General features: G+C 57.0%; 1 protein-coding gene across 7 annotated transcripts in view; it reads left to right on the forward strand.

Moving 5' to 3' along the window:
• COL16A1 (collagen type XVI alpha 1 chain) overlaps positions 1–22499 on the forward strand; it is a 56247-nt gene extending 33748 nt beyond the window's left edge. For 3 of the 7 annotated variants that reach the window (XM_027517630.1, XM_027517651.1, XM_027517638.1), the window contains 27 exons: positions 1036–1152; positions 1260–1301; positions 1383–1469; positions 2358–2402; positions 3275–3319; positions 5025–5078; positions 5631–5684; positions 6298–6351; positions 7843–7887; positions 8019–8072; positions 8385–8420; positions 8746–8808; positions 12202–12273; positions 12455–12508; positions 13114–13158; positions 13367–13411; positions 13718–13771; positions 14183–14236; positions 16216–16266; positions 16566–16655; positions 18124–18159; positions 18732–18776; positions 19651–19839; positions 20202–20268; positions 20979–21155; positions 21328–21405; positions 22147–22489. In XM_027517630.1, the coding sequence (XP_027373431.1) occupies positions 1036–1152; positions 1260–1301; positions 1383–1469; positions 2358–2402; positions 3275–3319; positions 5025–5078; positions 5631–5684; positions 6298–6351; positions 7843–7887; positions 8019–8072; positions 8385–8420; positions 8746–8808; positions 12202–12273; positions 12455–12508; positions 13114–13158; positions 13367–13411; positions 13718–13771; positions 14183–14236; positions 16216–16266; positions 16566–16655; positions 18124–18159; positions 18732–18776; positions 19651–19839; positions 20202–20268; positions 20979–21155; positions 21328–21405; positions 22147–22349 (1956 nt within the window). In that variant the 3' untranslated portion in view covers positions 22350–22489. Of the gene's footprint in view, positions 1–1035; positions 1153–1259; positions 1302–1382; positions 1470–2357; positions 2403–3274; positions 3320–5024; positions 5079–5630; positions 5685–6297; positions 6352–7842; positions 7888–8018; positions 8073–8384; positions 8421–8745; positions 8809–12201; positions 12274–12454; positions 12509–13113; positions 13159–13366; positions 13412–13717; positions 13772–14182; positions 14237–16215; positions 16267–16565; positions 16656–18123; positions 18160–18731; positions 18777–19650; positions 19840–20201; positions 20269–20978; positions 21156–21327; positions 21406–22146 lie in introns of all 7 variants that reach the window. The other 4 variants (XM_027517645.1, XM_027517662.1, XM_027517620.1 and 1 more) reach the window with 3 other exon arrangements.
• Positions 22500–25206: the final 2707 nt, after the last annotated feature.

A 25206-nucleotide genomic window follows, 5' to 3' on the forward strand; every position in this document is an offset into this window, starting at 1 on the left:
TGCTGACTCCCACAGGCTCCCACAGCCCAGGGGAAGCCTGAGTCTGTGGACAGAGCGCTCGTTACACCCTCAGATCAAACTCCAATCCAGGGTCCCACTTAACTTTAGATAAGTCAGGCTGTCTCTTTCAGCCTTGGCTTTCTCATCTCCAGAGTGCTTGTAAGATGACCCGCCTCATTGCACTGTCTGGGTTGAATGCGATCATGTGCAGAGGCCTGTCACCACGGCTGGTGTCACGAGTGCTGAGTCAATGACAACCATTATCATTGAGCTTCACAGCGAACAGTGGCGATGGAGCGGCAGCTCCTCTAGAGGCCCACGGATGCCTCCCCACCCCACCAGGCTGTGGATAGATGCCCGGCTCCCGAGTCCTCTGAAACTGTAGTCTAGTTTTCACTAGAAGGTTTCATTTTGAAGGGGAGCGAGGACTCATAGCCTCCATCAGACTCTCAGAGAGGTCTGTGACCCCGAGAGGTTAAAGCCTCCAGGAAAGAGGAGGACCTTTCTTGTCACAGGAAGACTTCAGGCCCGCACACTGGGGAGCCCGTGACAGCCGGGACCTGCTGTCCCATCCCCAAGGCTGCGAAGGGCCAGCAGCTGTTTCCTTGGCTCCCATGGGCAGAGGAGCTGCTGTGTGGAGCTGGCCTTTTCAGGCTGAATCCTGGTGGCATGTCCTCACAGTGGGCGCAGGTTGCAAGAACAGCCAGGACAGATGGTCACCCCTCCCCACCGCAGGCCCCTCCGCCTCCTCCCACACAGCTCTCTGCAAAGTGGCGTTGGCTTGGCCCCACCCGAGCTTCTTCCTGGAGGGAACTCAAAGCCAGTGTTGGGACTGGGTCCCCAGAGGAGGCAGCTGAGCGGCTGCAGGGATGTGGCTGGGGAGGAAGAGAACGGTGGCTGGGGAGGTCCTAAGAGTGTGGGTGGGGGTCCAGTCTGCAGGGCACCCCGGACTGGGTTCGGAGCAGCCATGCCCCCCATCCAGCCCATCCTGGCCCTTCTCTGGCCCTGGCCCCAACACCCTCCCCTTCTCATCAGAGCATCTGCGGGGACTGTATCCAGGGCAAGATGGCTCACGAGGTGGCCCTCATGGAAAGCGGAGAGAAGGGAGACCAGGGCATCCCCGGCGTGCCAGGCCTCGACAGTTGCACCCAGGTAGGAGGCGGGGGCGGGGGGTGGGGGGCTCGGGGTGGCCCTGGTTGGGGGGCGAGCTCCCTGGCTGACCCCCTGATGCTGACTGGGCCTCCGGCTGTCATCCACAGTGCTTCATGGAGCGGGAGCGCCCAAGAGCCGAGGAGGCCCGGGTGAGTGGGCCTCCATCTTCTCCTCGCCTCCTGCCCCGTGTCCCACGGGGCTGCTCACACTCACCGTCCATCCCGCTCCAGGGGGACAACCATGAGGGAGACCCGGGCTGTGCAGGGAGCCCCGGGCTGCCGGGACCTCCGGGACTGCCTGGCCAGAGAGGAGAAGAGGTAAGAGCCTGGGCTGGGCCCCAAGGTGGCTGGAGTCTGCACCTCAATGACCCTCGGTTCCTGAGGGCAGTCTCATTCCTGCCAGCAGTCTCCTTGGACCTTCTGGTGGCTCCTCGTCTCCCCCTGGGAGTCCTTCAGGGGCCGTAAGGCGTCAGGCCACCCCGCAGCCCTCACTGCGCTGGCTTCATCTGCCTGCCTGGCGCCCGGGGCCTCCTCGCAGTGCTGGGCCCTCGGCCACTCTTCTTCCCTCGGCCTGCAGCTCTTTCTTCTCCAGGGCCCTCTCCCTCACCCCTTCAGCTCCACCCCCCCCCCTTTTTTTCCCCAAAGATCACCTTCTCAGTGAGATATTCCCTGTTGTTCAGTCACTAAGTCACGTCCGACTCTTTGCTGGACCACGGCACGCCAGGCTTCCCTGTCCCTCCCCATCTCCCAGAGACCTTCCTTGACCATCTTCTAGAAGGGAGCCCCCCACACACCCCGCATCCCTCGAGCCCCAGGCCCGCTCCCTGCCCCGCGCGCCTCGCCCTCTGGCGTCCTGTGTTACCTTCCCTCGGGAACACACTGCAGGCATCGGCTGAGCACTCACCAGCCCCTGTTCAATTCTTTCCTGTCCACCTCTTCCCAGAACGTAAGGGCCACAAGGCAGGGATTTTAACGTCCCAATTACTGTTGTGTCTTCAGCACCTGGGTTGGTGCTCAGTACGTAACAGTTGCTCGATAAATGTTTGCTGGATGATTGAACGGACCGAATGAAAGCTTTACCAACCAGCGCTGACAGCAGCTGCCTCTTGACTCTGTGGCAGGCTGGCGGGGAGGGCTGTGGAGACCCGCCCTGGGGCGCTGCGAGCTCTGAGCCTGTTCATTTATTTCCCGTGGCTTCCTTCGCAGGGTCCACCTGGTATGAGGGGCTCCCCGGGTCCTCCAGGCCCTATTGTGAGTATCCGTGGTCTTCTGGGCTGCTTGAGAGGCTCTCAAAGGAGACGTAAAACCCAGACACCATTCTGCTGCCTTGTCCCAGGAAGCTGGGCAGGACAGAAAGGGAACCATCTTCTGCCTTTCCCTCGTCACAGCGTCTGTGGGGACTGTGGTCTCCCACCTCCGAATCCCCCAGAGCTGGCCCGCTCCGCCCCATTGTGCCTGTGGTCCTGCTTAGAGGAGGCCTCGGGGCATATCCGTGTTTCCCTCTCCGCCCACCCCCCATCCCTGCTGTGTTTTGCACGACGGCTCACGGTCTGGATTGCCAGGAAAGCGTGTGGCAACCTGCAGGCAGGGGCCAGAAGCTAAGATGGAGCCGTCCTCCATGGCTCTGTAGGGCCAGTCTCTAGGACAAGCCTGCAGAGGCCAGCCTAGGAGCATCTCCCCTGGCGTTGACATGGCAGGGTCGTAGAAGTGACTAGGAAAACCTGGAAGAACTGAAAACGCTTCCTTTGGAGGAAAAAAAAAAAAATTGGCCGGTGGGAGCCATCTTAGAACCAGGGAGTCCCGAGCCGGGGGCCTGTGGAGGTCAGGTAACAGGCACCATGGGCTTCCACTCTGGCACTGGGGTTCACCTGGATGCGGGAAGATGTGGGCCAGCGGTCTAACTGCGGGGGCTGTTGCGCGTCTCCACCATCAGCAGAGCCATTCATTCTTCCTGGAGCCGAGGCGAGGAGCAGGTGGCTTCTGGGCCAAGACCTGGGACAAGTCTCTTTTCTAGCTGCCTTGATAAGACCCCATGACTTCCTTTCCCCATGAGCCCTCAGCCCCAGACCGTGACCCAGGGTTACTGTGCTTGTGAGATGTGACCTGCCTGTTTCTCCCACCAGGGCCCCCCAGGTTTTCCTGGTGCTGTTGGCTCCCCCGGATTGCCTGTAAGAACCTAGCGCTGCTCGACCTCCCCTCCCCTGCCAGCCAGGTCTCTGTGGCTCTTGCTCGTCTCCCTTCCTGCCATGCCCTGGCCTCCCTCCTCCGTGTGTGTGCGTGCGTGTGTCATCGTCGTCATACCCCCGCAGGCTCGGTAGCTAACGACACAGGTTCCCTGAGGTCCCAGCAGCTTGGACAGCCTCCCAGTCTCTGACTCTTTCCATTTTTCCCTTCTCCCTCTTCTCCTGCTCTCTCTCTCTTTCTCTCATCGTCTGTCTTCTCCCCCCCTTCCGTTTCCCTTTTTTCTCTCCCACAATCACACATCACTCCCCCTAAATCCTCCGGAGCTATTTTACCTTCTTATTTTAAGCTGTTGCCTCTAGGGGCCTCTTTATTCCCTCCCTTCTCACTCTGCCTCCTGCTTCTCCCACCTTTGGTGTTGACTGAAGATTTGCTGAAAGTAGTTCTTGGGGCCCTGCCAGGCGCCTGGCACAGAGCCCGGCAGAGATGCCAAAGCTTTAGGGCTTCACACTGCAGGCTGGCACGGGTTCACTGCCCTGCTGCTTGGCGGGGCTGGTCCAGAGGCGCCCCAGGGATTTCAAGGCGGCCACGCTTGCAACCTTTCCCATCATCCTAGGGGAAGCTTCCTCCTCTTCCCTTCTTCTTCTTTGGCTCCGGGCCAAGTCTGCTCTGAGGCTGGGCATGTGGTGCCAGCAGTAGGGTTTCCGGGGGTCACAGGGCCCTGCTCCTCCTGCCCAGTGTCTTGGCCACCTCCTTCTGCCTGGTGTCGTTAATTGTTCTGCCTTCGTCATCATCACAAGTACGTTTAAGTCCTTCTCATCCTCACTGTTGCTCCCTTCTGGGTCATGGAAACTAACCTCCTGTTTTGTCGGACTTCATGTTCCCGGGGTCGGCTCCTCTCCTCCCAGGGCTGGTGATGGCAGCTCAGGGAGCAGGGCCCCTCCTTGTCACAGCTCCATCTGTCCCCACGTCCTCATCCTGGCCGGACCTTGTCTGTTTCTGCTTGCTTGGGTGGAGGGGCCATCTGTCCGTCTAGCCATCTGTCTTGTGTCGTGGAAAGGTTTGGGCACCGCGTCTCTGGAAGGCATGAGGGAGAAGGGGCAGACACAGCCCCTTAACGGTGTGTGTTGCATCTATGAAGTCCAGGTTGAGGATGAGGGATGGGGACTCTACTTTGCAACAGATATCCCCAAAGAGACAGGGACTGCTCTGGAGGGAGCCTTCCTGAGTCCTTCCCCAGCATCCCTAAAGGAAGTTGATTTTTGCCTGGGGTTGGGGGCGGGGGGCTTGGACAGGTAAGTGTCGGGCATCGGGTAATACATCTTGGTGGGGAGCACTCTAGGGACACCTCTGCTGACAGTTGCCCCTCGGAGGGAGCACATGTATCACTCTCCTGAAGATGCGCCCCAGACAGTGGTCACAGTAGGACCCACCAGTGACAGTCACCCGCCTGGGCGGTATCTCTCTCTGGTGGCCCATCGTGGGGGCCCTCAATGTGCCTCTGACAGTGCTGCCCTTCTGGGTCCACCCCCTCTGGTCACTTTGCTGGGGACACTCTGGGGGCCACCAGCAGCCACCACCCCTCCACCTTTGCCTAGAATGGGAACACAGGGCTGCGGGGCTGTGGGGAGGAGGCAGGGGCTGGGTGGGGACTGCCCTCCCCTGCAGTTTCTCATGATTTTTCTCTCCAAGGGTCTTCAAGGAGAGCGAGGCCTCAGGGGCCTGACGGGAGAGAAGGGGGAGCCGGTAAGAGGGGGTGGCAGGGGGTGGTGATACATGAAGAGCCCTGGGGAGACGGGTTGGGCCCCCTGGGGCGGTTGTCAAGTGGAAGACGGGGAGGTGAAACTCTTTGCCCCTCAGCCCTGATTCCCTCAGCACTGGGATCTTCACAAGCCCTCAGGATCCAAGGAAGCCGATCTCCAGGTGCCCTCACTCCTGTTAGGGGCAGACACCCCCATCCCCGGGGGCTTCCTCGCTCCCTCTTCCTGCAGCATTTGGCCTGCTCCTTTCACTCCCCAACCCCGGTCCTCATCAACCCCCGCCTGGGGGGGTCTCCTCCTTTGGCTCGGCCCCCCAGGGTCCAGGCCTCTGGTGGTGGTCTCCACTGAGGGAAGCTGGCCTAGGGGACACGGCCTGAGGTGGTGGCTGTCCTGGGGGGCGGACTGGTGGCTGTCCCCGGGGTGGACTGGCATCTGCTGAGGGGCAGCTGCAGGCCAGCTGGCCTTGGCCACCCTCTTACCCAGGGAGGGTGACAGAAACGTTGAAGGGCTGGCCCATCACGTCTCCCTTTCTTTGCAGGGTCCTCCAGGGCAACCTGGTTACCCAGGCGCCATGGGCCCCCCAGGACTGCCTGTGAGTAAGCAGGCCCAGGTCGGGGACAGGGTGGGGGGGGGTGCTGGGGAGGCGGGGTGGGGTGGGGGGTCCCGGTGCCCAGGGGTGGTGGTCAGAACAGGACCAGGCTTGAGCAGCCTCAGTGTGCTTCCTCCTTTATAAGCATTTCAGCGGGTGTTTTCTGCCAGGCTGTCCATTCAGAGACCAACCTCCCCTCCCCTCCCCCGGCCATATAAGCCCCCTTGGGAGTGGGAGTTGGCCCACCTCTCTGCTTTGGGGGGAGCCCACAGCAGTCGCTACACATCAGGGGCCAGAGGCTCAGAGCAGCCGGAGCCTCCCAGGGAGAGGACTGAAGGTTGTCTGGTGGGGAGGGGGAGGGAAAGTTGGGGAGACCCCGCGGAGGCCCGAGTTCGGTAGACATGACTACCCTCCTCCTTTCCACCGAATGGTGGTGGGAAACCCGGAGCCGGGCTCCCGCTCAGAGAGCACCCCACCCCACTGGTTCCCAGCCTCTTCCTGGGCGCCATCTGCGCCCAAGTGCCAGTCTGGGTGCCAGCTGCAGTCTCCACCCCTCTCATCGCGCCGCGCCAGGCAGGCCGTGGGGCTAATTCCCTCTCTCTTTGCTGCCTGTCAGGGCATCAAGGGGGAGCGAGGCTACGCGGGTTCCCCGGGAGAGAAGGGAGAATCGGTGAGTGCCTGAGTGCTGCTCCCGCGCGGGGGCGGGAGGAAGGGCTTCAGATGGCTGGTCCCTGCCCGCCCACCTCCTCCTCCACTGCCGCTGCCTGGAGAGCTTCCCAGCTGCCCCGTGAACGCGAGACGTGACCCCAGCTTCCCAACCCCCTGAATCCTCCAGCTGCGTCTCAAGCAGTCGGTGCTGCCGGCTGGTTGCTGCGGGGGCGGCAGCTGCGAGGAGGATCCGCCGGGTTTAGTGGAGATGGCTTGGAGGGGCTGCCTGGAAGAGGGGACCTCCTCCCACCCCACGCCCACAGGCTGGAGAGCCAGCCCAACACTCTGGACCCCGCTGCCTCCAAGCCTGTCTCAGGCCACCCAGACCCAATGGTGGCTCAGCCAGTGTGCCAGACCCACCCTGAGCTCAGGTCATCAGTGGGAGCCTCCCGTGACTGGGCTCACCCCGGGTCCTGCAGCTAGTTAGTGAATTAGGGTGGACGCTGGACTTGAACCCATCCCTGTTTGTTTCTAGCCTCCCCAAACCTTTGTCTTCCCTTCCCCATCACTCATGCCGCCCACCCACAGCCGCTGGTGAGGCCAGATAGGATGCTGTAAACCCCGGTTGTGCCTTTATTCAATAGCACATCTTTCTCCAGGGGCCTTCTAGGTGCCAGGCTCTGTTCTGAAGATTCCTTGACAGATAAAACAGTCAGTTGGGCCCCTGGCCCTCAGGGAGCTAAGTTCCAGTGGGACAAGCAGATAACAGACGAATAAACAGATACACATAAATTAGGAGAGATGGGACTGGTGGAAAAAATCAAGCTGGAGCCATGAACAGGATGCTGTAGACAGAGGGTTAGGGAGGCCTCTCTAAGGGGGTGGCATTGGAGCTGAGCCTTGAATGGAGCTTCAGGGTCAAGGGTGGGGAAGGACATTTGGTTGTCCATGCTGGGGAATCCCAGAGGGAGAGGCCACGGGTGGAGGCACCCCTGGAACAGATTGGTGCCATGGATGGTTTGATAAGGTTTCAAGAGACCTGGAAAGGATAAGGGATGGCAGACCTTCTAGGTAGAGGGGACAGTCAGTGGTGTGAATGTATGGTATTCAGGGAACAGCAGTCGGACCAAACCAGGCAGAAGATAAGAAAAGGAGAGGGAAGTGAAGCAGGAATGGGTGGTTGGTATCAGATCACAGGATGCCTTGAAACTCAGCGTTCGGTTGGCGGAGGGGAGCCATGGAGGGTGTTGGAGCAAGAGGGTGTTATAATCAGAGCTGTGTTGAAGAAGAGGAGCTGGCACTTAGAGTGAACTCAGAAGTGGCAGAACTAGTTAAGAGGCTGGTTCAGTAGCTCAGGCAAGGGAAAGGGCGGCCAAACACCAGGGAGAGGAGTCCTGCAGCCTGGAAGTGCCTCCGCCACATCCCTGCCTCTGCTCTGCGCCCAGCCCCTGCCCTAAGCCCTGATCCCCCTCCCCCAGCCAGAGGGACTGATTCTGCTCCTTTGTGCCACCAGGGCCCACCAGGATCTGAAGGCCTCCCAGGGCCCCCAGGCCCAGCGGTGAGTGAGGAAGGGGACAGGGAGATGTGGACATGAGAATCCCTGATCCTGCCTTGGAGTCTGGGGGACAGGACAGTTGCATGGGGGGTTGCATCTGGGGGTTCCAGATGCATTGTTCTCTGTGGTGACAGGGTCCCCGAGGAGAGCGAGGGCCCCAAGGAAGCTCGGGTGAGAAAGGAGACCAGGTGAGTGGTGACAGGGACCTAGCTGGTTGTTCTGACCACTGTCAAGGGCTGGGGGGAGGCAGGGAAGGGGGCCTCTCCCCGGTGGTCACTCTTATGTATGGGAGTGGGGACCAGCTGTAGCCTCCCAGCCTCCACCATCCTTGAGCTGTAACCTCACCTCCTGCCCAGAGCCTCACCTGCCGGCCTTTGGGGGCAGAGTGGAGGACAAGGCCCCACGACTCGAAGCAGCCTCACTGTGTCACTCTTTCCACCTGGGCAGCCAGGCTGGAGAGAGGGTGGCACAGCACACTGCCCCTTGCTTTCTTCCCCTAGGGATTCCAAGGGCAACCCGGCTTTCCAGGCCCCCCGGTGAGTGCAGACACAAAGCCAGCTCTGTCGGGATGCTCCCAGTCTGTCAGGGGCAGGCCTGCTGAGGCCAGGCCGCATGAGGGTGGGCCTGGGGAGGGGAGGGAGGAAGGCCCGGGAGGAGGAACGGCCTGGGTGGTCAGGCCTGATTCCAGGAACAGAGACCCGGAGAGCAAGGCCTCCTGGGTGGGCCCCAGCAGCCCAGCAGCCCGGAAGTCAAAAAAAACGCATCATGTTAACACAATGGGAAGGACACCCAAGAGGAAGAAGGAAGTGGAGCTCTTTTCCAGCCCCACGTTCATCCTTGCCTGCTCCTTTGTTGGTTTAGGGTCCCCCTGGATTCCCAGGCAAAGCTGGAGCACCTGGCCCACCCGGCCCCCAAGCGGAGAAGGTGAGCAGGACCCGCAAGTTGGCCACACTCACAGATCTGAGCCACGCAGCTCCTAGCCCCTGTCTGCCCCCTCCCACCCCCACCCCACACACACACCTAGTATCAGGCCTTCAGAAATTCAAGGACTGACTCAGTTATAGCAAGGATGGGCAAAGAGACTCGAGAACGGGCCCAGCAATTTCTGTAGGGCAACAGGGCCGGGGCAGACCAGTGGGCCACCAGGGCTGGGTCCAGGATGCCTCCTGGCCTCTGTGCCACCAAGCTCTGCACCTCCCCTAGTAGGACAGGAGGCTGGGGAAAAGGCAGAGGGGTGTGGTGAGAGGTGGCCCACTAGAATGTGACAAGGTGGCCTGGGCCAGCTTGCAGCTCCTCTAGGGCCGGGCAAGGAGTTGAGAGAAGCACATCCAAGACTGGAAACCCCCTGTTTAGCAGCGAGAGGAGCTCTGGGCGTTTGCCTTCTGGGTCTGACAACAGCAGGAAAGGGGAATGGGCCTCCTGGGGAGCCAGGCTCAGAGTGTCCCCAAGGGCCAAAGAGGGTAGGCATGGCCTGTGACCTGGTGACAAGGGCGGGAAGGAGCAGCAGTCGGGGAGCGCCCACACTGGCCATCCCTGGGTTTGGCTTTGGGACTAGCTCTGCTTTTGGTTTTGGTCTTTAGGGCTTCGCTTGTAGCTAAGCGGGTAAAGAACCTGCCTGCAATGCAGGAGACCCGGGTTCGATCCCTAGGTTGGGAAGATCCTCTGGCGAAGGAAATGGCAACCCACTCCAGTATTCTTGCCATGGAGAATCCCATGGACAGAGGAGCCTGGCAGGCTGCAGTCCATGGGGCTGCAAGAATCGGACACAACTTAGCCTCTAAACCACCGCTGCTTTGGTCTGGAGGCTGACGTCCCTGACTCAACCCGCCCTCTGGGCTTCTCCAGATGTGACAGGTGGGCAGTGTCAGGAGGTGTCAGGAGGCCCGTAGTCTGACCTGTGAGCTTGGAGTGGGAGGATCACGGCCCAGAGGGAGGGGCAGGAGGTCTGTAGCCTCGCCTCTTTCCTCTGAAAGCGGGAAAGGACTCCTAGAAGGGGCCACCTTGGTCTAGGTTCAGGTGAAGAAATGAGGCCCAGAGAATGCTGGAAGGCCCTGGAATGCTGGTGGCATTCCAGGGCACAGCAAGATAGCAAAAGAGCTAAGATTTGTCCCCCCCATCCCCAACCCCACTCAGGAGAACCCCCACACCCTTGCTGCCTCCCCGATCAGCCATGATTGAGGCAGTGGCGGGTGCCATCTCCCTTTACCTGGGTGGCGGCCCCCGCCAGAGTCTTCCGTGCTGGCTCTGTATCCAGGGCTGCCTGCTCTCCTTAGGCCAGTCATTGCCTACTCCCAAACCTCTGGGCAGCGGTTCTCCAGCTTGACTCCCTGCGGGGCCGCCATTTCCTGGGGTTGTGCTGACCCCTCCTGGTAGCTGGTGGCATTGCAGTACCACCCGAAGCTCTCTCCCCCTGACCCCTCCCATGGGGTCTCTGTCTGGAGCCCTTCCCCTTGGCGAGCCCCACAGCCACTGACTGCTCCAGGGCAGCCAGCCTCTTGCCCCTGGGGAAATGCTGCCACCTGCCCTACTAAGCTGCCTGCCTCGCCCTCCCTTCTCTGATAAACATTCTAATTCACACATTCTCTCCCACCTTTTCCCCTGCTCTGAACTGTCAGTGGCGGCCCAGTGCCTGTAGCGGTGTTTTTTGGGCTTTATTTTGTAGTTCCCAAGGCTTTTCCCTCATAGCTCAGTTGATAAAGAATCTGCCTTCAATGCAGGAGGCCCGCATTCAATTCCTGGGTGGGAAAGATCCCCCGGAGAAGGAAACGGCAGCCTTCTCCAGTATTTTTGCCTGGAGAATCTCATGGACAGAGGAGCCTGGCAGGCTACAGTCCATGGGGGTCACAAGAGTTGGACACGACTTAGCGACTAAACCACCATCACAAGGCTTTTACACAGAATCTCATGTGAATGCTCAATCTATAAAGCAGACTTGCCTGGCAGTCCAATGGTTAAGACTTCGCCTTCTGATGCAAGAGGTGTGGGTTCGATTCCTGGTGGCAGAGCTAAGATCCCACATGCCTTGGGCCCAAAAAAAAACAAAAAAACAAAAAAATAGAGCAGAAGCAATATGGTAACAAATTCAACAAAGACTTTAAAAATGGTCCATATTAAAAAAAATCTTAATAAACAAACAAATATGCAAGTGGAGCTTCTCTGGCTAAGCAAGGGGTAGACCCACCCCTGGGTCTCCACTTTGTGCCCCCAGCCCCTCCAGAGTCCTCCAGGAGCCCCCAGGCTCTGAGAAGTAGTTTGAAAGCCACTAGTCCATTTGACGGAGAAGGCAATGGCACCCTACTCCAGTACTCTTGCCTGGCAAATCCCATGGATGGAGGAGCCTGGTAGGCTGCAGTCCATGGGGTTGCTAAGAGTCAGACACGACTGAGCGACTTCATTTTCACTTTTCACTCTCAAGCATTGGAGAAGGAAATGGCAACCCACACCAGTGTTCTTGCCTGGGGAATCCCAGGGACGAGGGGAGCCTGGTGGGCTGCCATCTATGGGGTCGCACAGAGTCGGACACGACTGAAGCGACTTAGCAGCAGCAGCAGCAGCAGTCCATTTGATAAAGTCTAGTATAGCGTTCAGTGTCCTCCCCCAATCTAACTCTTCCAGCCTCCTCCCCACCCCTGCCATCATACAGGCTAGACCAGGCATGTCACCCCCTCCAAATCTTTATCCTTCTCTGAAGTCCCCAGTGGCACACCCTTTCCCCCTTCTCCAACTGCCCAAATCCCAGCCACCCTTCAGAGCCCAGTGCCTGCGGACTCCTCTGTGACACTTTCCCTGACCGCCGACCACCCCCCAACCCTGTCCCTCCCCAGCAGAGTGAGCTGCGCCCTCTTCTGGACACCCAGTTCCCCTCGGAACGCCCAGGGCCCCTGACTCATAGAGCACAGGGACTGTTGCACTGCCCTTCGTTGTCATGGGTCTGTGATCCTCACTGGACTGTGAGCTCCTCGGGGACAGGAGCCACCCTTGTTCCATCTGGGGGACCAGAGGCCCAGCCTGCATTACCGAGCACCTGGCAGGCCAGTCGGTCAGCCCTGGGGAAGGTGCTGGACTGAGCAGGCTCTGTCCCTTTCTCGTGGAGCAGTGCAGAAAGGGGATGCTCTGTAGATGAAGACAGATCTTCTTGGGCAAGTGATATGTGGGATACAGCCAGTTAGACCAGAACTGAACTGGGATTTGAAGCCAGCTGTCCTGACTTCCAGTAGCCACCAGCCCCTGTGGCCCAGGGTCCCTTCTCCTGCTGGTGTGTCCAGGGGAGGGAGAGGGACAAGGTCCTGCTGACTTTGTTGGGGGGCTCGTTTCCAGGGCAGTGAAGGGATTCGAGGCCCATCAGGTCTGCCTGGTCCCCCTGGACCACCAGGATCTCCCGGGATTCAGGTGAGTGTGTCATAGCCTGACAGATGGGGTGTGGATGTGTATGTGTGTGTGTGTGTGTGTGTGTTTAGGGGCGGGAGTGGGATGAGGGGTGGATGGGATGGAGAGGGTGGCAGGGCTGGTCAGGCTCCCGCCTCCAAGGGCTCCAGCGCAACATGCAGAAGTGCCTTTTCCTCGTTTCCAGGGCCCCGCCGGTCTGGATGGTCTGGATGGGAAGGATGGCAAACCCGGCTTGAGGGTGAGACGTGGGCCCAGGAGGGCACCCCTTTCCTTCTCCTTCCTTCCCCAAGAGCCAAAGCCAAGGGAACCCTGATGAAGGGAGTTGAATCTCATCCCCCACACCGCTTTCAGGAGGTGCCCCCACCTTCCCTCAGTCTGCATCTCACTGCACCCCACTTTTCTGAAGGCCCCAGAGCCCCCTCGTTTCTCCATTCTTCCGGTTGGCCTTAACCAGGTTGGATGTCCTGGCAGGCCGTGAAGGCAGTAAATTTATACCCAGAAGCTCAATCAACTAAGAAACTAGGCTGGGCATCAGAAAGAACAGGCTGCACACACGGAGGGACCAGGGCAGCCCTGGCTCCTTGAGCCTGGTTTTACTGGGGTATCTGAAAAGGAGGGGGCCATGGCAAAGGGCAGAACATCAAGGTCAACTGCCTTCTGTACCCAAAAGAAGGAAAACAGGTTCAGAGAGGGGCCAGGATTCACTCAGGGTGCACAGCCAAGTCGGACCCTCCATCCTGGGAGAGCTGGGGGAGGGGCTGAAGAAAGGCGGAGACAGTGGTGAATGAGTGGGCACAAGCTGGACAAAGCTCCTGTCTCTGTGCCCCTGGTCTCTTTCCCTAGGGGGACCCTGGTCCTGCTGGCCCTCCCGGACTCATGGGACCCCCGGTAAGCTGAGCTGCGGGGAGGGGCTGGGAACTGAGAGGTTCCAAACCTGGGTAGGTGCCTTTGTGGGCGGGGCAGCTCGCATCCATGTCCCCTGGGGACTGAGCTAATGACTTTGGGTGGGTTTAACTTGTTTGACCCGGGGAGGGAAGAGTGAGAAGTGGCCTCTGCTTGAGCCGAGGGACGTGGCAGCTCCTGCTTTGTCTTCCAGGGCTTCAAGGGAAAACCCGGCCATCCTGGCCTCCCAGGACAGAAGGTAAGGACCTGGTGACTTCCGCCCATCAGGTTTTCTCGGCTCTTCTCAAGGCTCGACCCCGAGCAGATGGGTCAGCCTAGCTGGAGTGGACAGGCCACCTGACCCTTGACTGAGATGCCATTCCAGCATCCAGGCCTTCTGAGGCCACTGGTGCCTGGCAGACCGGGTCAGGGCTTTGCCATCTGCCAGCCTTAGGGCATCAGGGGGCCACCAGCATGTGGCAGGACCCCTCTGATGTGGGATCAGTTGGGGGTGGCAGAGCCAAGTGGCAAACTGGTGAGCCCCAGATGCCCCTCTCTCCTCCAGGGCGACTGTGGAAAGCCAGGCCCCCAGGGCAGCAGTGGCCGGCCCGGAGCAGAGGTAAGGGCCCAGGGTCTACGCATGCTGCCTTTAGACAGCCCTGGGTTCTGCTGAGTCCTGAATGCTGCCCCTTCCTCCCTCCTCCCTGGCAAGGTGGCCGCCTCCTCTGCTTGGCCTTCTGGGGGAGGTTTTCCCCAACTCTGCACATCTTGACCTTCCCCTCTTAAGGCTTATAACTGGCTCCTGCCCCTATGGGCTGCTAACCTACAAAGGCCTGGTCTCTGCTTCCCCCTCCAACCATACTCACGGGTAGGGCTGGTCCCGTAGGGCTTAGACCTAGAGGCCAGGGCTCAGCGTGGTTCCTCTGGCCATTGGTGTGTCCCATCTGCTCTGCTCCATCCTCTCCTGCCTAACAGCCTGTGTGTCTGAGTCTGTATCTGTGTCATTTCTTCCTCTTTCTGGCTCCTGCAGGGTGAGCCTGGTGCCATGGGACCCCAGGGAAGACCCGGCCCCCCTGGCCATGTTGTGAGTTGACCTGTTTTAGTTTCTGTCTCTCTAAGAGTTTGGATTGCATTGGGCTGGGTGGTGGTGGTGGTGGGCAAGCTGATGATGACTTGAAAGAACTGACTGCAGGAGCAGCACCAGCCATATAGAACCAGAAGGGGCTCTGGGCTCACCCCATCCAGCAGTTCCCCGGCTCTGTGCCATTTTCATATTTTCTGGGCACATTCGAGTTTGCTTATCAAACAAACATCATTCGGTTATTCAACAAATAATTATTGAGCACCTGCTCCATGCCAGGCAGTGTTCCAAGCCCTGGGCTATGGCAGTGAGTAAGGTAGAATGGTCCCCCGATCCCAGAACTTCCACACGGGTACAGCATGTTGATGGGTTTGGAGGGACCAGGTGGTGATGTGATGTCCTGGGGAGGGCTGGGAGGCGACTTCCCTGGAGAAGTGGTCTTTGAGCAGGGGCCCAAATAACATGCAGCAGCCAGCTATTGAGCCGACTGGGGGAGGAGTGTCCAGGCAGGGGTGTAGCTGCTGCAGAGAGCCTGAGACAGGCAGGGCACGGGGGAGTGGAGTTTGAGAAGGGCGTGAGTGGGGATGGGAAGGCTGAGCTGGGAGAGGTTGTGGTGCAGATGGTGGAAGACCTCAGGGCAGGAGGGGGAGGACGTGCAAGTGGAAGCAGAGATGTCAGTGGACGGGGGGTGGCGCTGGAGCGGGGGGCAGTGGACCCATCCCGCAAGTGTTTGGAGGTAGAGGACTTGCTAATGACCCAGATGGCAAAGGGGCAGGAGGCGGCAGGAGAGGGATCGAGGATGACTCCTGTTTGGCTCGGGCAGCCAGGTGAGTGGGTGGTGTGTTTACTGACAAAGGGTGACTTGGAGAGGAGGTTTATGAAATAATGGCTTTCCCTTCTCCTTGATGCGTCTGTAACGCAGATGTCTGCCAATGGGTGCCTTTGATCAGTGTGACGGCTCTGAGCTGGTGGGGTTCCAGAGAGAAGGGAATACACTAGCCGTCCGCTTTCCAGAAGGCTTTTGGAAATGTTAAAAATAGATCAGGACCCCACAACAAGAACTCTTGGGGCCTCATTACTGTTTTTATGGCTCTCAAGGGATCCAGATACCTTGCACTGGGGACCCCAGGTCTAGCCCTGTCTGCCCCGGTTCCACATCAGAGATGAAAGAAAGAGTCACACACTCTGAATTGTGGAGACTCACTAGGGGGCTGGGGTGTGCAGGGCTCCTCTTCCCACCTCCGCCCATCCAGCTCAGCCCTCTGCTGAGGGCTGGCCACTCCTGCCCTGGGAGGCTTCAGATGAGAACAGAGCCTGTGCCTCCAGAACTTTCCATCTGTGAGTACAGAGGAAGGTGCTCCGAGAGAGACCCACGTGTCCCCGTTGGTTCAGAGGAAGTGTCGTTCTGACCAGGGAGGTGACGTGTGAGCTGGGCCTCCAGGGCGGGATGTGGAGAGATGGGGCAGGTGGGAGCCATCCTGTGCAGTTGAGGTTCGTCACCCCCCAGTGATGGGTGAGCGGCAGGAGACCAGGGAGCTAGGGGCTTATCTGCGAGGATGTTGGGGTTGGAGCTGAGCCCCTCTCCCTCACCTGCCTCTGCACAGAGACAAGCTCCTGGTTTCTGCTCTCCCCACAGAACAGAAGGAAGGCGGCAGGGTGGGGGCTGTTAGGGGTCCTCAGAAGACATCCAGGCCCAGGTGCCATGTGCTTCACTCCCTTGCGCTTGGCTCTGGCTCCCAGATCATTCCCTCTGTGCAGGCCCCAGTTGCACCACTCGGCAAGCAGCAGGTGTGAGCATCCTGTGTGCCCAGGGATCCCTAGGCACAGATCAAATGCAAGAGTAGATGGAAGAAAGACCCAGGGAAGAGAATGGAGCTGCCGTAACCAAGTTCAGGGCTTGTTCCTGCGGTTGGTCCCTTGCCACCTCCTGGGGCCTCGTTACTGGAGCCTCTTTCCAACCCACTGACTTCGTCTCCCTTTAGGGGCCACCGGGGCCTCCAGGCCAGCCAGGCCCAGCTGGGATCTCTGCAGTGGTGAGTGCCGTGCTCCTCCTCGCGTCCCTCCCTCCCCGGTGTTTGTCCCTGCGTGTCCCTGTCCCCACTCCTTCCCTCTTGTAAGCCTCTCCTGCCTCCAGTCAATCTCCCTAACTGGCTTGGGGTGAAGACCTTTGGAGAAGCCCGGAGGCTACCCCGGGGTCCTTCCCCAAGTTCAGGCAGCGCCACCTCCCCTGCTGGGGCCTTGGAATTGGGGACAGGGTCCCTTGTGCTCAGTGTCTGCCTCTGGCTCTGTGGGGTTCACTCTTCCCTCCCGCCATCTCCATCTTTTTCTCTAGGGCCCAAAAGGAGACCGTGGAGCCACTGGAGAAAGGGGCCTTTTAGGTCTTCCAGGCCAACCTGGCCCCCCTGGACACCCTGGTCCCCCGGTAAGACCCCACCTCTTAGGGCTCAGCCCCGGGGGAAAGGGCCAGTGAACCTTGTCAGTTGCACACAGTCCTGCACTTCGGAGGTCTCTGGGGAAGGAGGGGTGTTCAGCACCACGATGGCAGCTTGGAGTTTGTGCCTGAGGATCGCATCCTATTTGGAATAAAGGACAAGCTGTACAAGCCAGCACTGGGCCAGCCACGCAGCAGACGGCTGCCTCTGACCTAGCACTCACGTGCACATCCCTCCTCGAGGTGTCGGATGGGGAAACTGCTCCCTGTTCCACCCCTGTCCCCTCCCCAGGGGAGCTGGTTGGTCGCATAGAAAACCTGTAAACGTCAGACACCCAAACGCAGTGTTATTGCTGGAGCTCTCCCAGCAACTCTGAAACCACTCCTTAGTGCCAGTTAGCATGTATACCCAGAGCTGCGATACACTGGTCCCTGACACTGGCCTCAATGGTGACCTACATGCCTGACATGTTGTCATTCAGTCTGTACTGCAACCCTATTTAATAGGTCTGATTGTCCCTGTTTTACAGACAAAGGAACCAAGGCTCAGCAAGGTTGAGTAGATTGCCCAGAGTCACACAGCTATTAAGTATTAAGAGGCTGCCTGACTCCAGAACTTGGGTCCGGAGCCACTCTGCCATACTCCCTCTTTCAGAGGTTCCAAACAGGTGGACCACATCAGGTGGAACTGACTGCCAGGCTCAGGGATGAAAAATCTCCCAGGCGACTGAGGCAGGGACCCAGGTCTCCTAGCCCTCAGGCTGGGGTGCTTTCCACCCAAGCAGACTTCCTTCTGTGGGGACAAGAGCAATGCCCATGGGGCTGGTGCCCTGAAACGGAGGGGATGACTCCAACCAATCTGCCAAGAGGCTCGAGTCTTGCCGCCCACTCCTCTGATTCCTGCCATGGGCCCTGGGCAGGCAGGTCCCATCAGTCTTCCGTCCCTCCTACCTACAGGCTAAGAACCTCCAGAGTCCCCTGATGAATCTGCCTTGCAAGCATAGATTCCTCTTCCCCAGTGTTTCACTAGAAGTGAGCAGGTCCCAGGGGGCAGCCTCTCCTGTCTTGGGGAAGGAGTGGACACTGAGGCTCCCTTGGCCAAACTCTGGGACTTCATCAAGGTCAGAGGTTCACAGGTTCACAACCTTCATTCAGCAAACACTGAACATACACTCAGAGCCAGGAAACGTGCGAGATGCCAAGATCTCAAGCAAAGAGCAGGGAAAATGCAATCTGCTGTTCCCTCCCAGAGCTCAGTCGGGGGGTGGCTGGGGCCAGGCTGGAGCATGGCATGGGGTCTGAGTGTCCACAGCCTGTGCCTAGAGTGTCGGGGGGAGGTGGGGAGGATTGTGGCTCCCAGGTGGAATGGGGGCTGGCCACGCCTAGTGGGCGATGTGAGGCATGAAATGCCACGCTGGGTTGGGGCTCATCACAAGCTCCATCGCTCTCTGCTCCCCAGGGTGAACCCGGCATGGATGGCGCAGCTGGCAAAGAGGTACCGTTGTGCTGGGCTTCTCATTTTCTCTCGGGGATGCTGCTTTTAGCTCCTGGCTTTGCCCTGACCCCTCTTCATTCACTTGGTAAATGCTCCCTGTATGTACAGACCATCTCTGGACGGATATACAGGCAACTGGTGCCCTTGTTATTACAGGAGAGAAGCTGGGGACTAGGAAGAAGGATGAGAGTGAGCCTTGTTTTTCACTCTCCTTTTTTTTAAACCATATATCTGGTCCAAAAAAACCAATGATAATAATAAAGTCCAAATAAACATCTCCTGGGGGCCAGCTCTTGTCAGGCCTTCCCTTTCATTCTGACTTCTCACCTCTCTCTGTCTGTGACAAGGGACCCACCTAGCACAATCATATGAGGCCACGTCCTGGAAACATAATTCTCCCTTCCCGCTGTCCACGCTGTTGGCAGGGAGGTTCTCGTCCTTTCTCGCACAGAACTCAGTAGGACAAGGTTTGGGGGCCTAACGCTTTGGAAGGTCCTTTCATGACCCCTGTTTCGCCTGGATGGTTTGGACATGCTGCCCAGACTTCACCCCTGACTTCTGCTTTCTTCTAGGGACCCCCTGGAAAACAGGGACTCTATGGACCCCCGGGTCCAAAGGTGAGTTGGGCTCTGGCTGGGTTTGAGAGGAGCAGCTCATGAGTTGATGAAGCCCAGCCCGAAGCTCTGACTTTAGCCATGGAGAGGAGACACAGCAAGGCCAGTGGGCAGGGAAGAGAAGTGGGCGGGACTTGGAGCAACCTTGTCTCTGAACACTTCTCACGTGGGGCTGTCCCAAGGTTCTTAGCTATGGTGGGAAGAATGGAACCCTCGTGTTCATTCACTCCTGATTGATTCATGCATTCATTCTGCGAGCATCCGCTTGGCTTTACTCACCTGCCAGGCCCTCTGTCCTAGCCTTGGGCCCGGTGCCCACTTAGTCCAGTCACACTTACACTGGAGCCTGTTGGGTTTTAGATGCAGTGCTACGGAATCAGAGGGAGGGAGCGATCCACTCAGCCTGGGGCGTCGGGGAGGTTGCACAGAGAACAGGGACCTTACAGCCGAGTGGGAGGAGGATACTGGGGAGAGGGAAGGCATTCCAGGCAGGGAGGACGAAGACACATGGCTGAGTCAGAACTATAACCAGCAAGGCGTGGCTGGAAGCACCCGGGCAGGAAAACGAGGCTGGAGAAGACATAGTCGGGATCCCATCATGATGGCCTGGAATGCCCGGCCGAGGAATTAAACCTTTATGCTGAGGGCAACTGGGAGACATGGAAATTTCTCAGCAGGGAGTAAGAACATGAAAACCATTCTTTAAAAGGACTGCTTTGGGGGCAGAGACACGGGGCAGCCTGTCAAGATGCTGTGATCCAGAGGGAGATGCTGGGGGCTGCGTGTGGCACTGAAGCCGGGGCAGACCCTTGAGACACTGTGAGATAAACTTGACGGCTCTTGGCAATGTTGGACTGTGAGACTTCCTGTCCTCTAGGGTGACCCGGGGCCTTCAGGACAGAAGGGCCAGGCAGGAGAGAAGGGAAGAGCTGGCATGCCTGGCGGGCCCGGCAAGAGTGGCTCCATGGGACCTGCGGGGCCACCGGGTCCTGCAGGAGAGAGAGGCCACCCTGGATCTCCGGGGCCTGCGGGGAGCCCCGGATTGCCCGGGGTGCCCGGCTCCATGGTAAGGAGGAGGCTGGCCACCAGGGGCACTGGTCCCACAGAGCAGGTGTGCGAGGTAGAGCGCACACCATTTTAGAAGCTCCTATTGATGCTCTACAGAAGAGCGTGACCCCCATATGGATGGTTCTTAACTGTGTGGGAGAGTGGGGAGGGGGAGACCCTTTCCCTAGGAAGATGCACAAAATGTTTTCTTCCACTTTAGGGGGTCAGGACATTGGCTTCAGTGTCTGTGGGAGGCTTCTGGGACCTTTGTTCCCCAGCCGCCGCCCCCCCCCATCCTTTATTCCCATGAAATCTATTCCCAGGAGAGATGAGCCCCAGACTTGAAAGTGTGATTGAGGCAGGTTTCTTCTCTTTCCTCAGGGAGACATGGTGAATTATGATGAAATCAAGAGGTTCATCAGACAAGAGATCATTAAAATGTTTGATGGTAATTGGCAGCTGAACTGGCTGGCAGTGGGTGCTGTTTGCCCTTCCCAGCTGCTTCTCCACCCCACCCCAGCCTCCTTTCCCTTAAAGTATCCACCCCCCTACTTACCTCGCTCCCCTACTTACAGGCATCTGTTCAATTAGACTTCAGCCTTTCCTCTCACCTGCTCTGTTCAGAGACAAAATGATTCCCTTCTGCCCCCCACCCCAAGCCCCCACTGAAGCAGAGGAGACAGACAAGAAAATTGATATCAAATGAGTCTGCAGAGAGTCTAAATAGAGGGGCGCACAGCAGCCTTAAGATGGCTGGCGTGGTTTCATTTTCAGCTTTTTCTCCTGTTGATTTGTTCATCCAACATCAATAAGCTAGGGACTAGGGAAAACATGGACCCTTCCAGAAGGGGGCTAGGCATCTTGCTTGGGAAGCAGACCTTGAATGCCAAGCAAGGAGTCTGGACTTTATTCTGAAGCCGGTGTGGACTAATGAAGGCTGCTGGAGAAAAGAGATGCTGGAATCAGATCTGGGCTTCAGGAAGATCACTGTGGGGAGCGATGTGGGGGAGAGGGCACAGGCGACCATTTAAGAGATCCACCTGTGTGTTCCTTGCTCTGACGTCCCTCTGAAGAATGGCTGTCTTGGACTCTACGCTGGCAGCCTGTCGTTCTGAGTGCCCAGGGTGCCCTGTGACCTGTCCCTGTCCTTTCTTACAGAGAGGATGGCTTACTACACCTCCAGGATGCAGTTTCCCATGGAGATGGCAGCAGCTCCAGGGCGACCAGGGCCCCCAGGGAAGGATGGTCCCCCAGGCCGGCCAGGCTCCCCGGGATCACCGGGACTCCCCGGTCAGATTGGCAGAGAAGGACGGCAGGGCTTGCCCGGGATGAGAGGTAGGTCTGCCCTCTGGGTACATGCCTGGTTCTTGGGGGCACACAGAAGCATTGCACAAGGTCTGTTGTGAATCAAGTGTTTGCGTGTATATGTGTGTTTCAAATAATCTGACCAGGTAGATCATTTTTCTACTCCAGGATGGGACGTCTTATCTTATTTCTTTTGTTTCAGGGTTGCCTGGTACCAAAGGTGAAAAGGGAGACATCGGTGTTGGCATCGCAGGAGAAATTGGTCTTCCTGGCCCCCCAGGTAGGAAAAGTCAGTCTCGGAGACTGCGAATCTGGAACGGCTGAGAGCTCCTTTCTTGATGTTCTTGCCATAGCATAGTTGTGTAGCGTCCCAAATAACCATAGGCCTATCAACCAGCATTTATAGTAATGACACTGAGTATAAGAGACTCTACTAGGGCATGGGTGTGTACGTGTGTGTGTGTTGGTGGGGCAGGAGTGTTGAGGGTTAGGTGGGACATCCCATGCCTGTTCTCAAGTCCTAACGTGGCCGAGCGTGACAGAGTGGAAGAGAGTCGGATGTGGTGGGGCCAGGGAATGCAAGCTTAGGTCCCGCTCATCATCTTACTGGCTATATTACCTGGACAAGCCTAAGAGAGAAATGACTGAAGTTTGAGAGCCTGGTTCTGAGATGTAGCTTCACCACATGGCAGGTGTGTGACCTCTCTGAGCCTGTGTCCTCATCTCCAAAATGAGATAATAGTTTCTTTCTCATGGAGTCGTTGTGACGATTCAATGAATAATGCAGAGAAAGCACTTGGCTTCTGCTTGGCAGGTGGAAACTGAATAAAATTAGCCAGTGGTATTATTGTCACTGTTCAGTCAATGTCAGGATCAGATCAAGTCTTCATGAAAATATGGTGTAGCTGGAGAAATAGTCATCAGATGTAAGGTATTGCTATTATTTACCATGACTGTTATTTCTTCTTTTCTTATGACCTGGGTTTCCTGATCCCCCTTCTCTGACTCCTTCCTGCCTTAGGTCCCCAGGGTCCTCCAGGGTACGGCAAGATGGGTGCAACTGGGCCAATGGGCCAGCAAGGCATTCCTGGCATCCCCGGTCCCCCAGGCCCCATAGGCCCGCCGGGCAAGACCGGCCACTGTAACCCCTCTGACTGCTTTGGGGCCATGCCGATGGAGCAACAGTACCCGCCCATGAAAAACATGAAGGGACCTTTCGGCTGAAATCGCCATTTCCATCGGATGAAGGGCTCCATTGGGAACAAATGGCTCCAACTTTATAGGACTCTGGATGGGTTGTGAATGTTTGAGATTTTTTTTAATTGCTATTAATATTTTTTTATCAATAAAGAAATAAAACTATCTGCAATCTCAGTGCCGCTGGGGTTTCTCTGGGGCTGCAGCTGCATCTCTGTCATCTTCTTCTTACCATTCGGTCCCAGGATCAAAAGGGGGCATCTCCTTCATTGCCTGTGGTCAACCAGTAAAGCTGTGGAATGCTGCTGTAGAGAGGGTCCCCAGCTCAGCTCTCCTCTCCGATACTTCTGAGTCATCCTTTGGTCCTCTGAACCACATGTTCTATCCTTCATGGCACACTTCTCCAAGTCAGAGAGAGGGCATTGCTCAACCCCTTCTCATGAATGAACCAAAAGCAGTTTGAAGACCTCTTTCCAGCTCATAGAGGCCACTCCCTATTTTCTTCCTTAAAAGAGATGGGTGTCTGGTACCCCCACCCACCCTCTGGGGTGTGACCCAAAGCTCCATCCAGGATGCACCTTGAGAATTGCCACTTGGTGCTAAGGTACATTCATCTATCTGCCTGACAGCTCTTCCAAGCAAGCACACTCTCTTCTTGCCGCTCCAGTAATTCCATGATTAGAAAAGTCTGTGCGAACAGGAGGAAAGATAAGGTGGCAGCCCTGGGCCCAGGGAAGCAGGGAGTGCTTCTCCGGGAAATGACATGAAAATTCCTTCCTGTACCGATGGAGGACCCTCTCACCCGCCCTCTTGGACTCCACACGGCATCCTTCTGTTATTCTTTGTTAATCTAGCACGTGGAGTGATTTTTCTGTACATCTTTAGCCCTAGGCCTTCAGAAAGAGGTTACATCAGTGCAAAGGGATCACGGGACGCCACAATAAGATCTGAGTTCATGGGCCTCCAAGTCCACTGGGACTCTGGTGATCCATCTGCTGCCTCCTTCTCCATTTGTAAAAAGGCTCAGAAGAAGAAGAAAAAAAGAAAGATGAATATTATAGAAACATTCTATCTCAGACTTCTTCCTTTTCTGCTTTTCAGATCTCTTGATCCTGATGGGATGCCTACCTTGTGAGAAAGCGATAGGGCACATCCAGGGGGACTTCCAGAGAAAGCCTTTTTACTGGCTCCAGCTTTCTGGACGGTTTATTCAAGTTGGATAAACTTCAAAGGGATCACAGAGCAGGCTGAGAAATGTACCTGAAGTCCAGATGCTTATCCAAACTGCCTGAAGCTTTCAAACTGGCTGTCAAACCTCTCCAGAGCTGGCATTTCCAGCACGGTTTTGAAAATGCTCTTCCCCTGTCGAGCCCCAAATGCCAAGAGCTTTTCAGAACCTTTGACCTATTTTTTTTCCTGCCGGGAGCAGAAAGGTGTGCCAGTGACAAGAGAAATGAAATAAGGCAAACTCTTGAGGCTGCCAAGTGTCTCACATGATACTTTTAGATAAAGGAGGAGCCAGTTCTTATTTGATCTCTCACCAGCAATTCTCAGTTAACCCTAATTTCAACATAAAACATGAAAAAGCAAACTCATCCTCTTCGCATGGAAGTAGCAGCCAGTTTTTGACAGTGGACAAGGACAGATGTTAAAGTGCTCCCATCAGAAGGCCAGCTTCTTTTCAACCCAATCTGTGAAGCACTAACTGGTGATGAGCTTCACAATAAAAAGCGTGTTGGCACGAGTAGAAAGAAAGAGAAGCAAGGACCAGCTGTTGAACTGAGCAGGTTGGCTTTGAAGGCCAGAGGGGGGAAACCGCTATGAGGAAACATCAAACCCATCCCCTCTGAGGACCACCAGGGAATCGATCCTTACAGAGTAAATGATGCTTTCTTCTCTTTTCTCCTCGAGTCAAATCATACTACTCTTCAGGGGATCCTACAACAGGCTAGGTTTAAGCCTTCATGATTTGAGTGCTTGTCTCCCTGGAGTTGGAAATTGCTGTATTTTCTTGGACCATGAAGAACCAGATGGGAAGCTGAATTTTATAGTCTCTTCTGTTACTGTGGTCAGCAAAAAAAAAAAATCATGGATTTTGCTCATAAGTAGGAGCTGGGTACGGTGAAGGCACTGGCAACCCACTCCAGTATTCTTGCCTGGAAAATCCCATGGATGGAGGAGCCTGGTAGGCTGCAGTCCATGGGGTTGCTACGAGTCAGACACCACTGAGCGACTTCACTTTGACTTTTCACTTTCATGCATTGGAGAAGGAAATGGCAACCCACTCCAGTGTTCTTGCTTGGAGGATCCCAGGGACGGGGGAGCCTGGTGGGCTGCTGTCTATGGGGTTGCATGGAGTTGGACACGACTGAAGTGACTTAGCAGCAGCAGCAGCAGCAACAGCAGCAGCAGCAAGAGCTGGGTAAGCTTTTAGGGAAAGGCAGGAGCGGTGTGCACCTTCCCCTTCTTTCAGGGAGCTCGCTCACATTCCTGCCTGTCTTCATTTCTTAGCGTATTTATTTCAGGTTTTGAAGGCAACACACAGATCATTCGGATTGGCAATTGATGAGTCCATTTCCACTTTCTATTTTGTGCCGGGAGCAGTATCAGGCTCTGGGGATTCAGAGGCAACCTAGACAGATAGGGCCACGCCCACACAGTGTCTTGGGGTGTAGGGGGGGGTAGACAGCAGAGTTAAACAAACAGCTACAGTAACATGGGGTGATGGGGCAGTACCAGGCACCAGGGGAGCACAGAGCTGAGAGACCTAACCCTGTCTAGACAGAGATCGATGTAGGCAGAGGGAACGCCGTGTGCCAAGGTCCAGAGATGACTGGGGGCAGCACACTGAGTGATGAGAGACAGGGAGTGTGGTTGGAATGTG

The sequence above is a fragment of the Bos indicus x Bos taurus genome, chromosome 2 (assembly GCF_003369695.1).
Source record: "Bos indicus x Bos taurus breed Angus x Brahman F1 hybrid chromosome 2, Bos_hybrid_MaternalHap_v2.0, whole genome shotgun sequence".
NCBI lineage: Eukaryota > Metazoa > Chordata > Mammalia > Artiodactyla > Bovidae > Bos > Bos indicus x Bos taurus.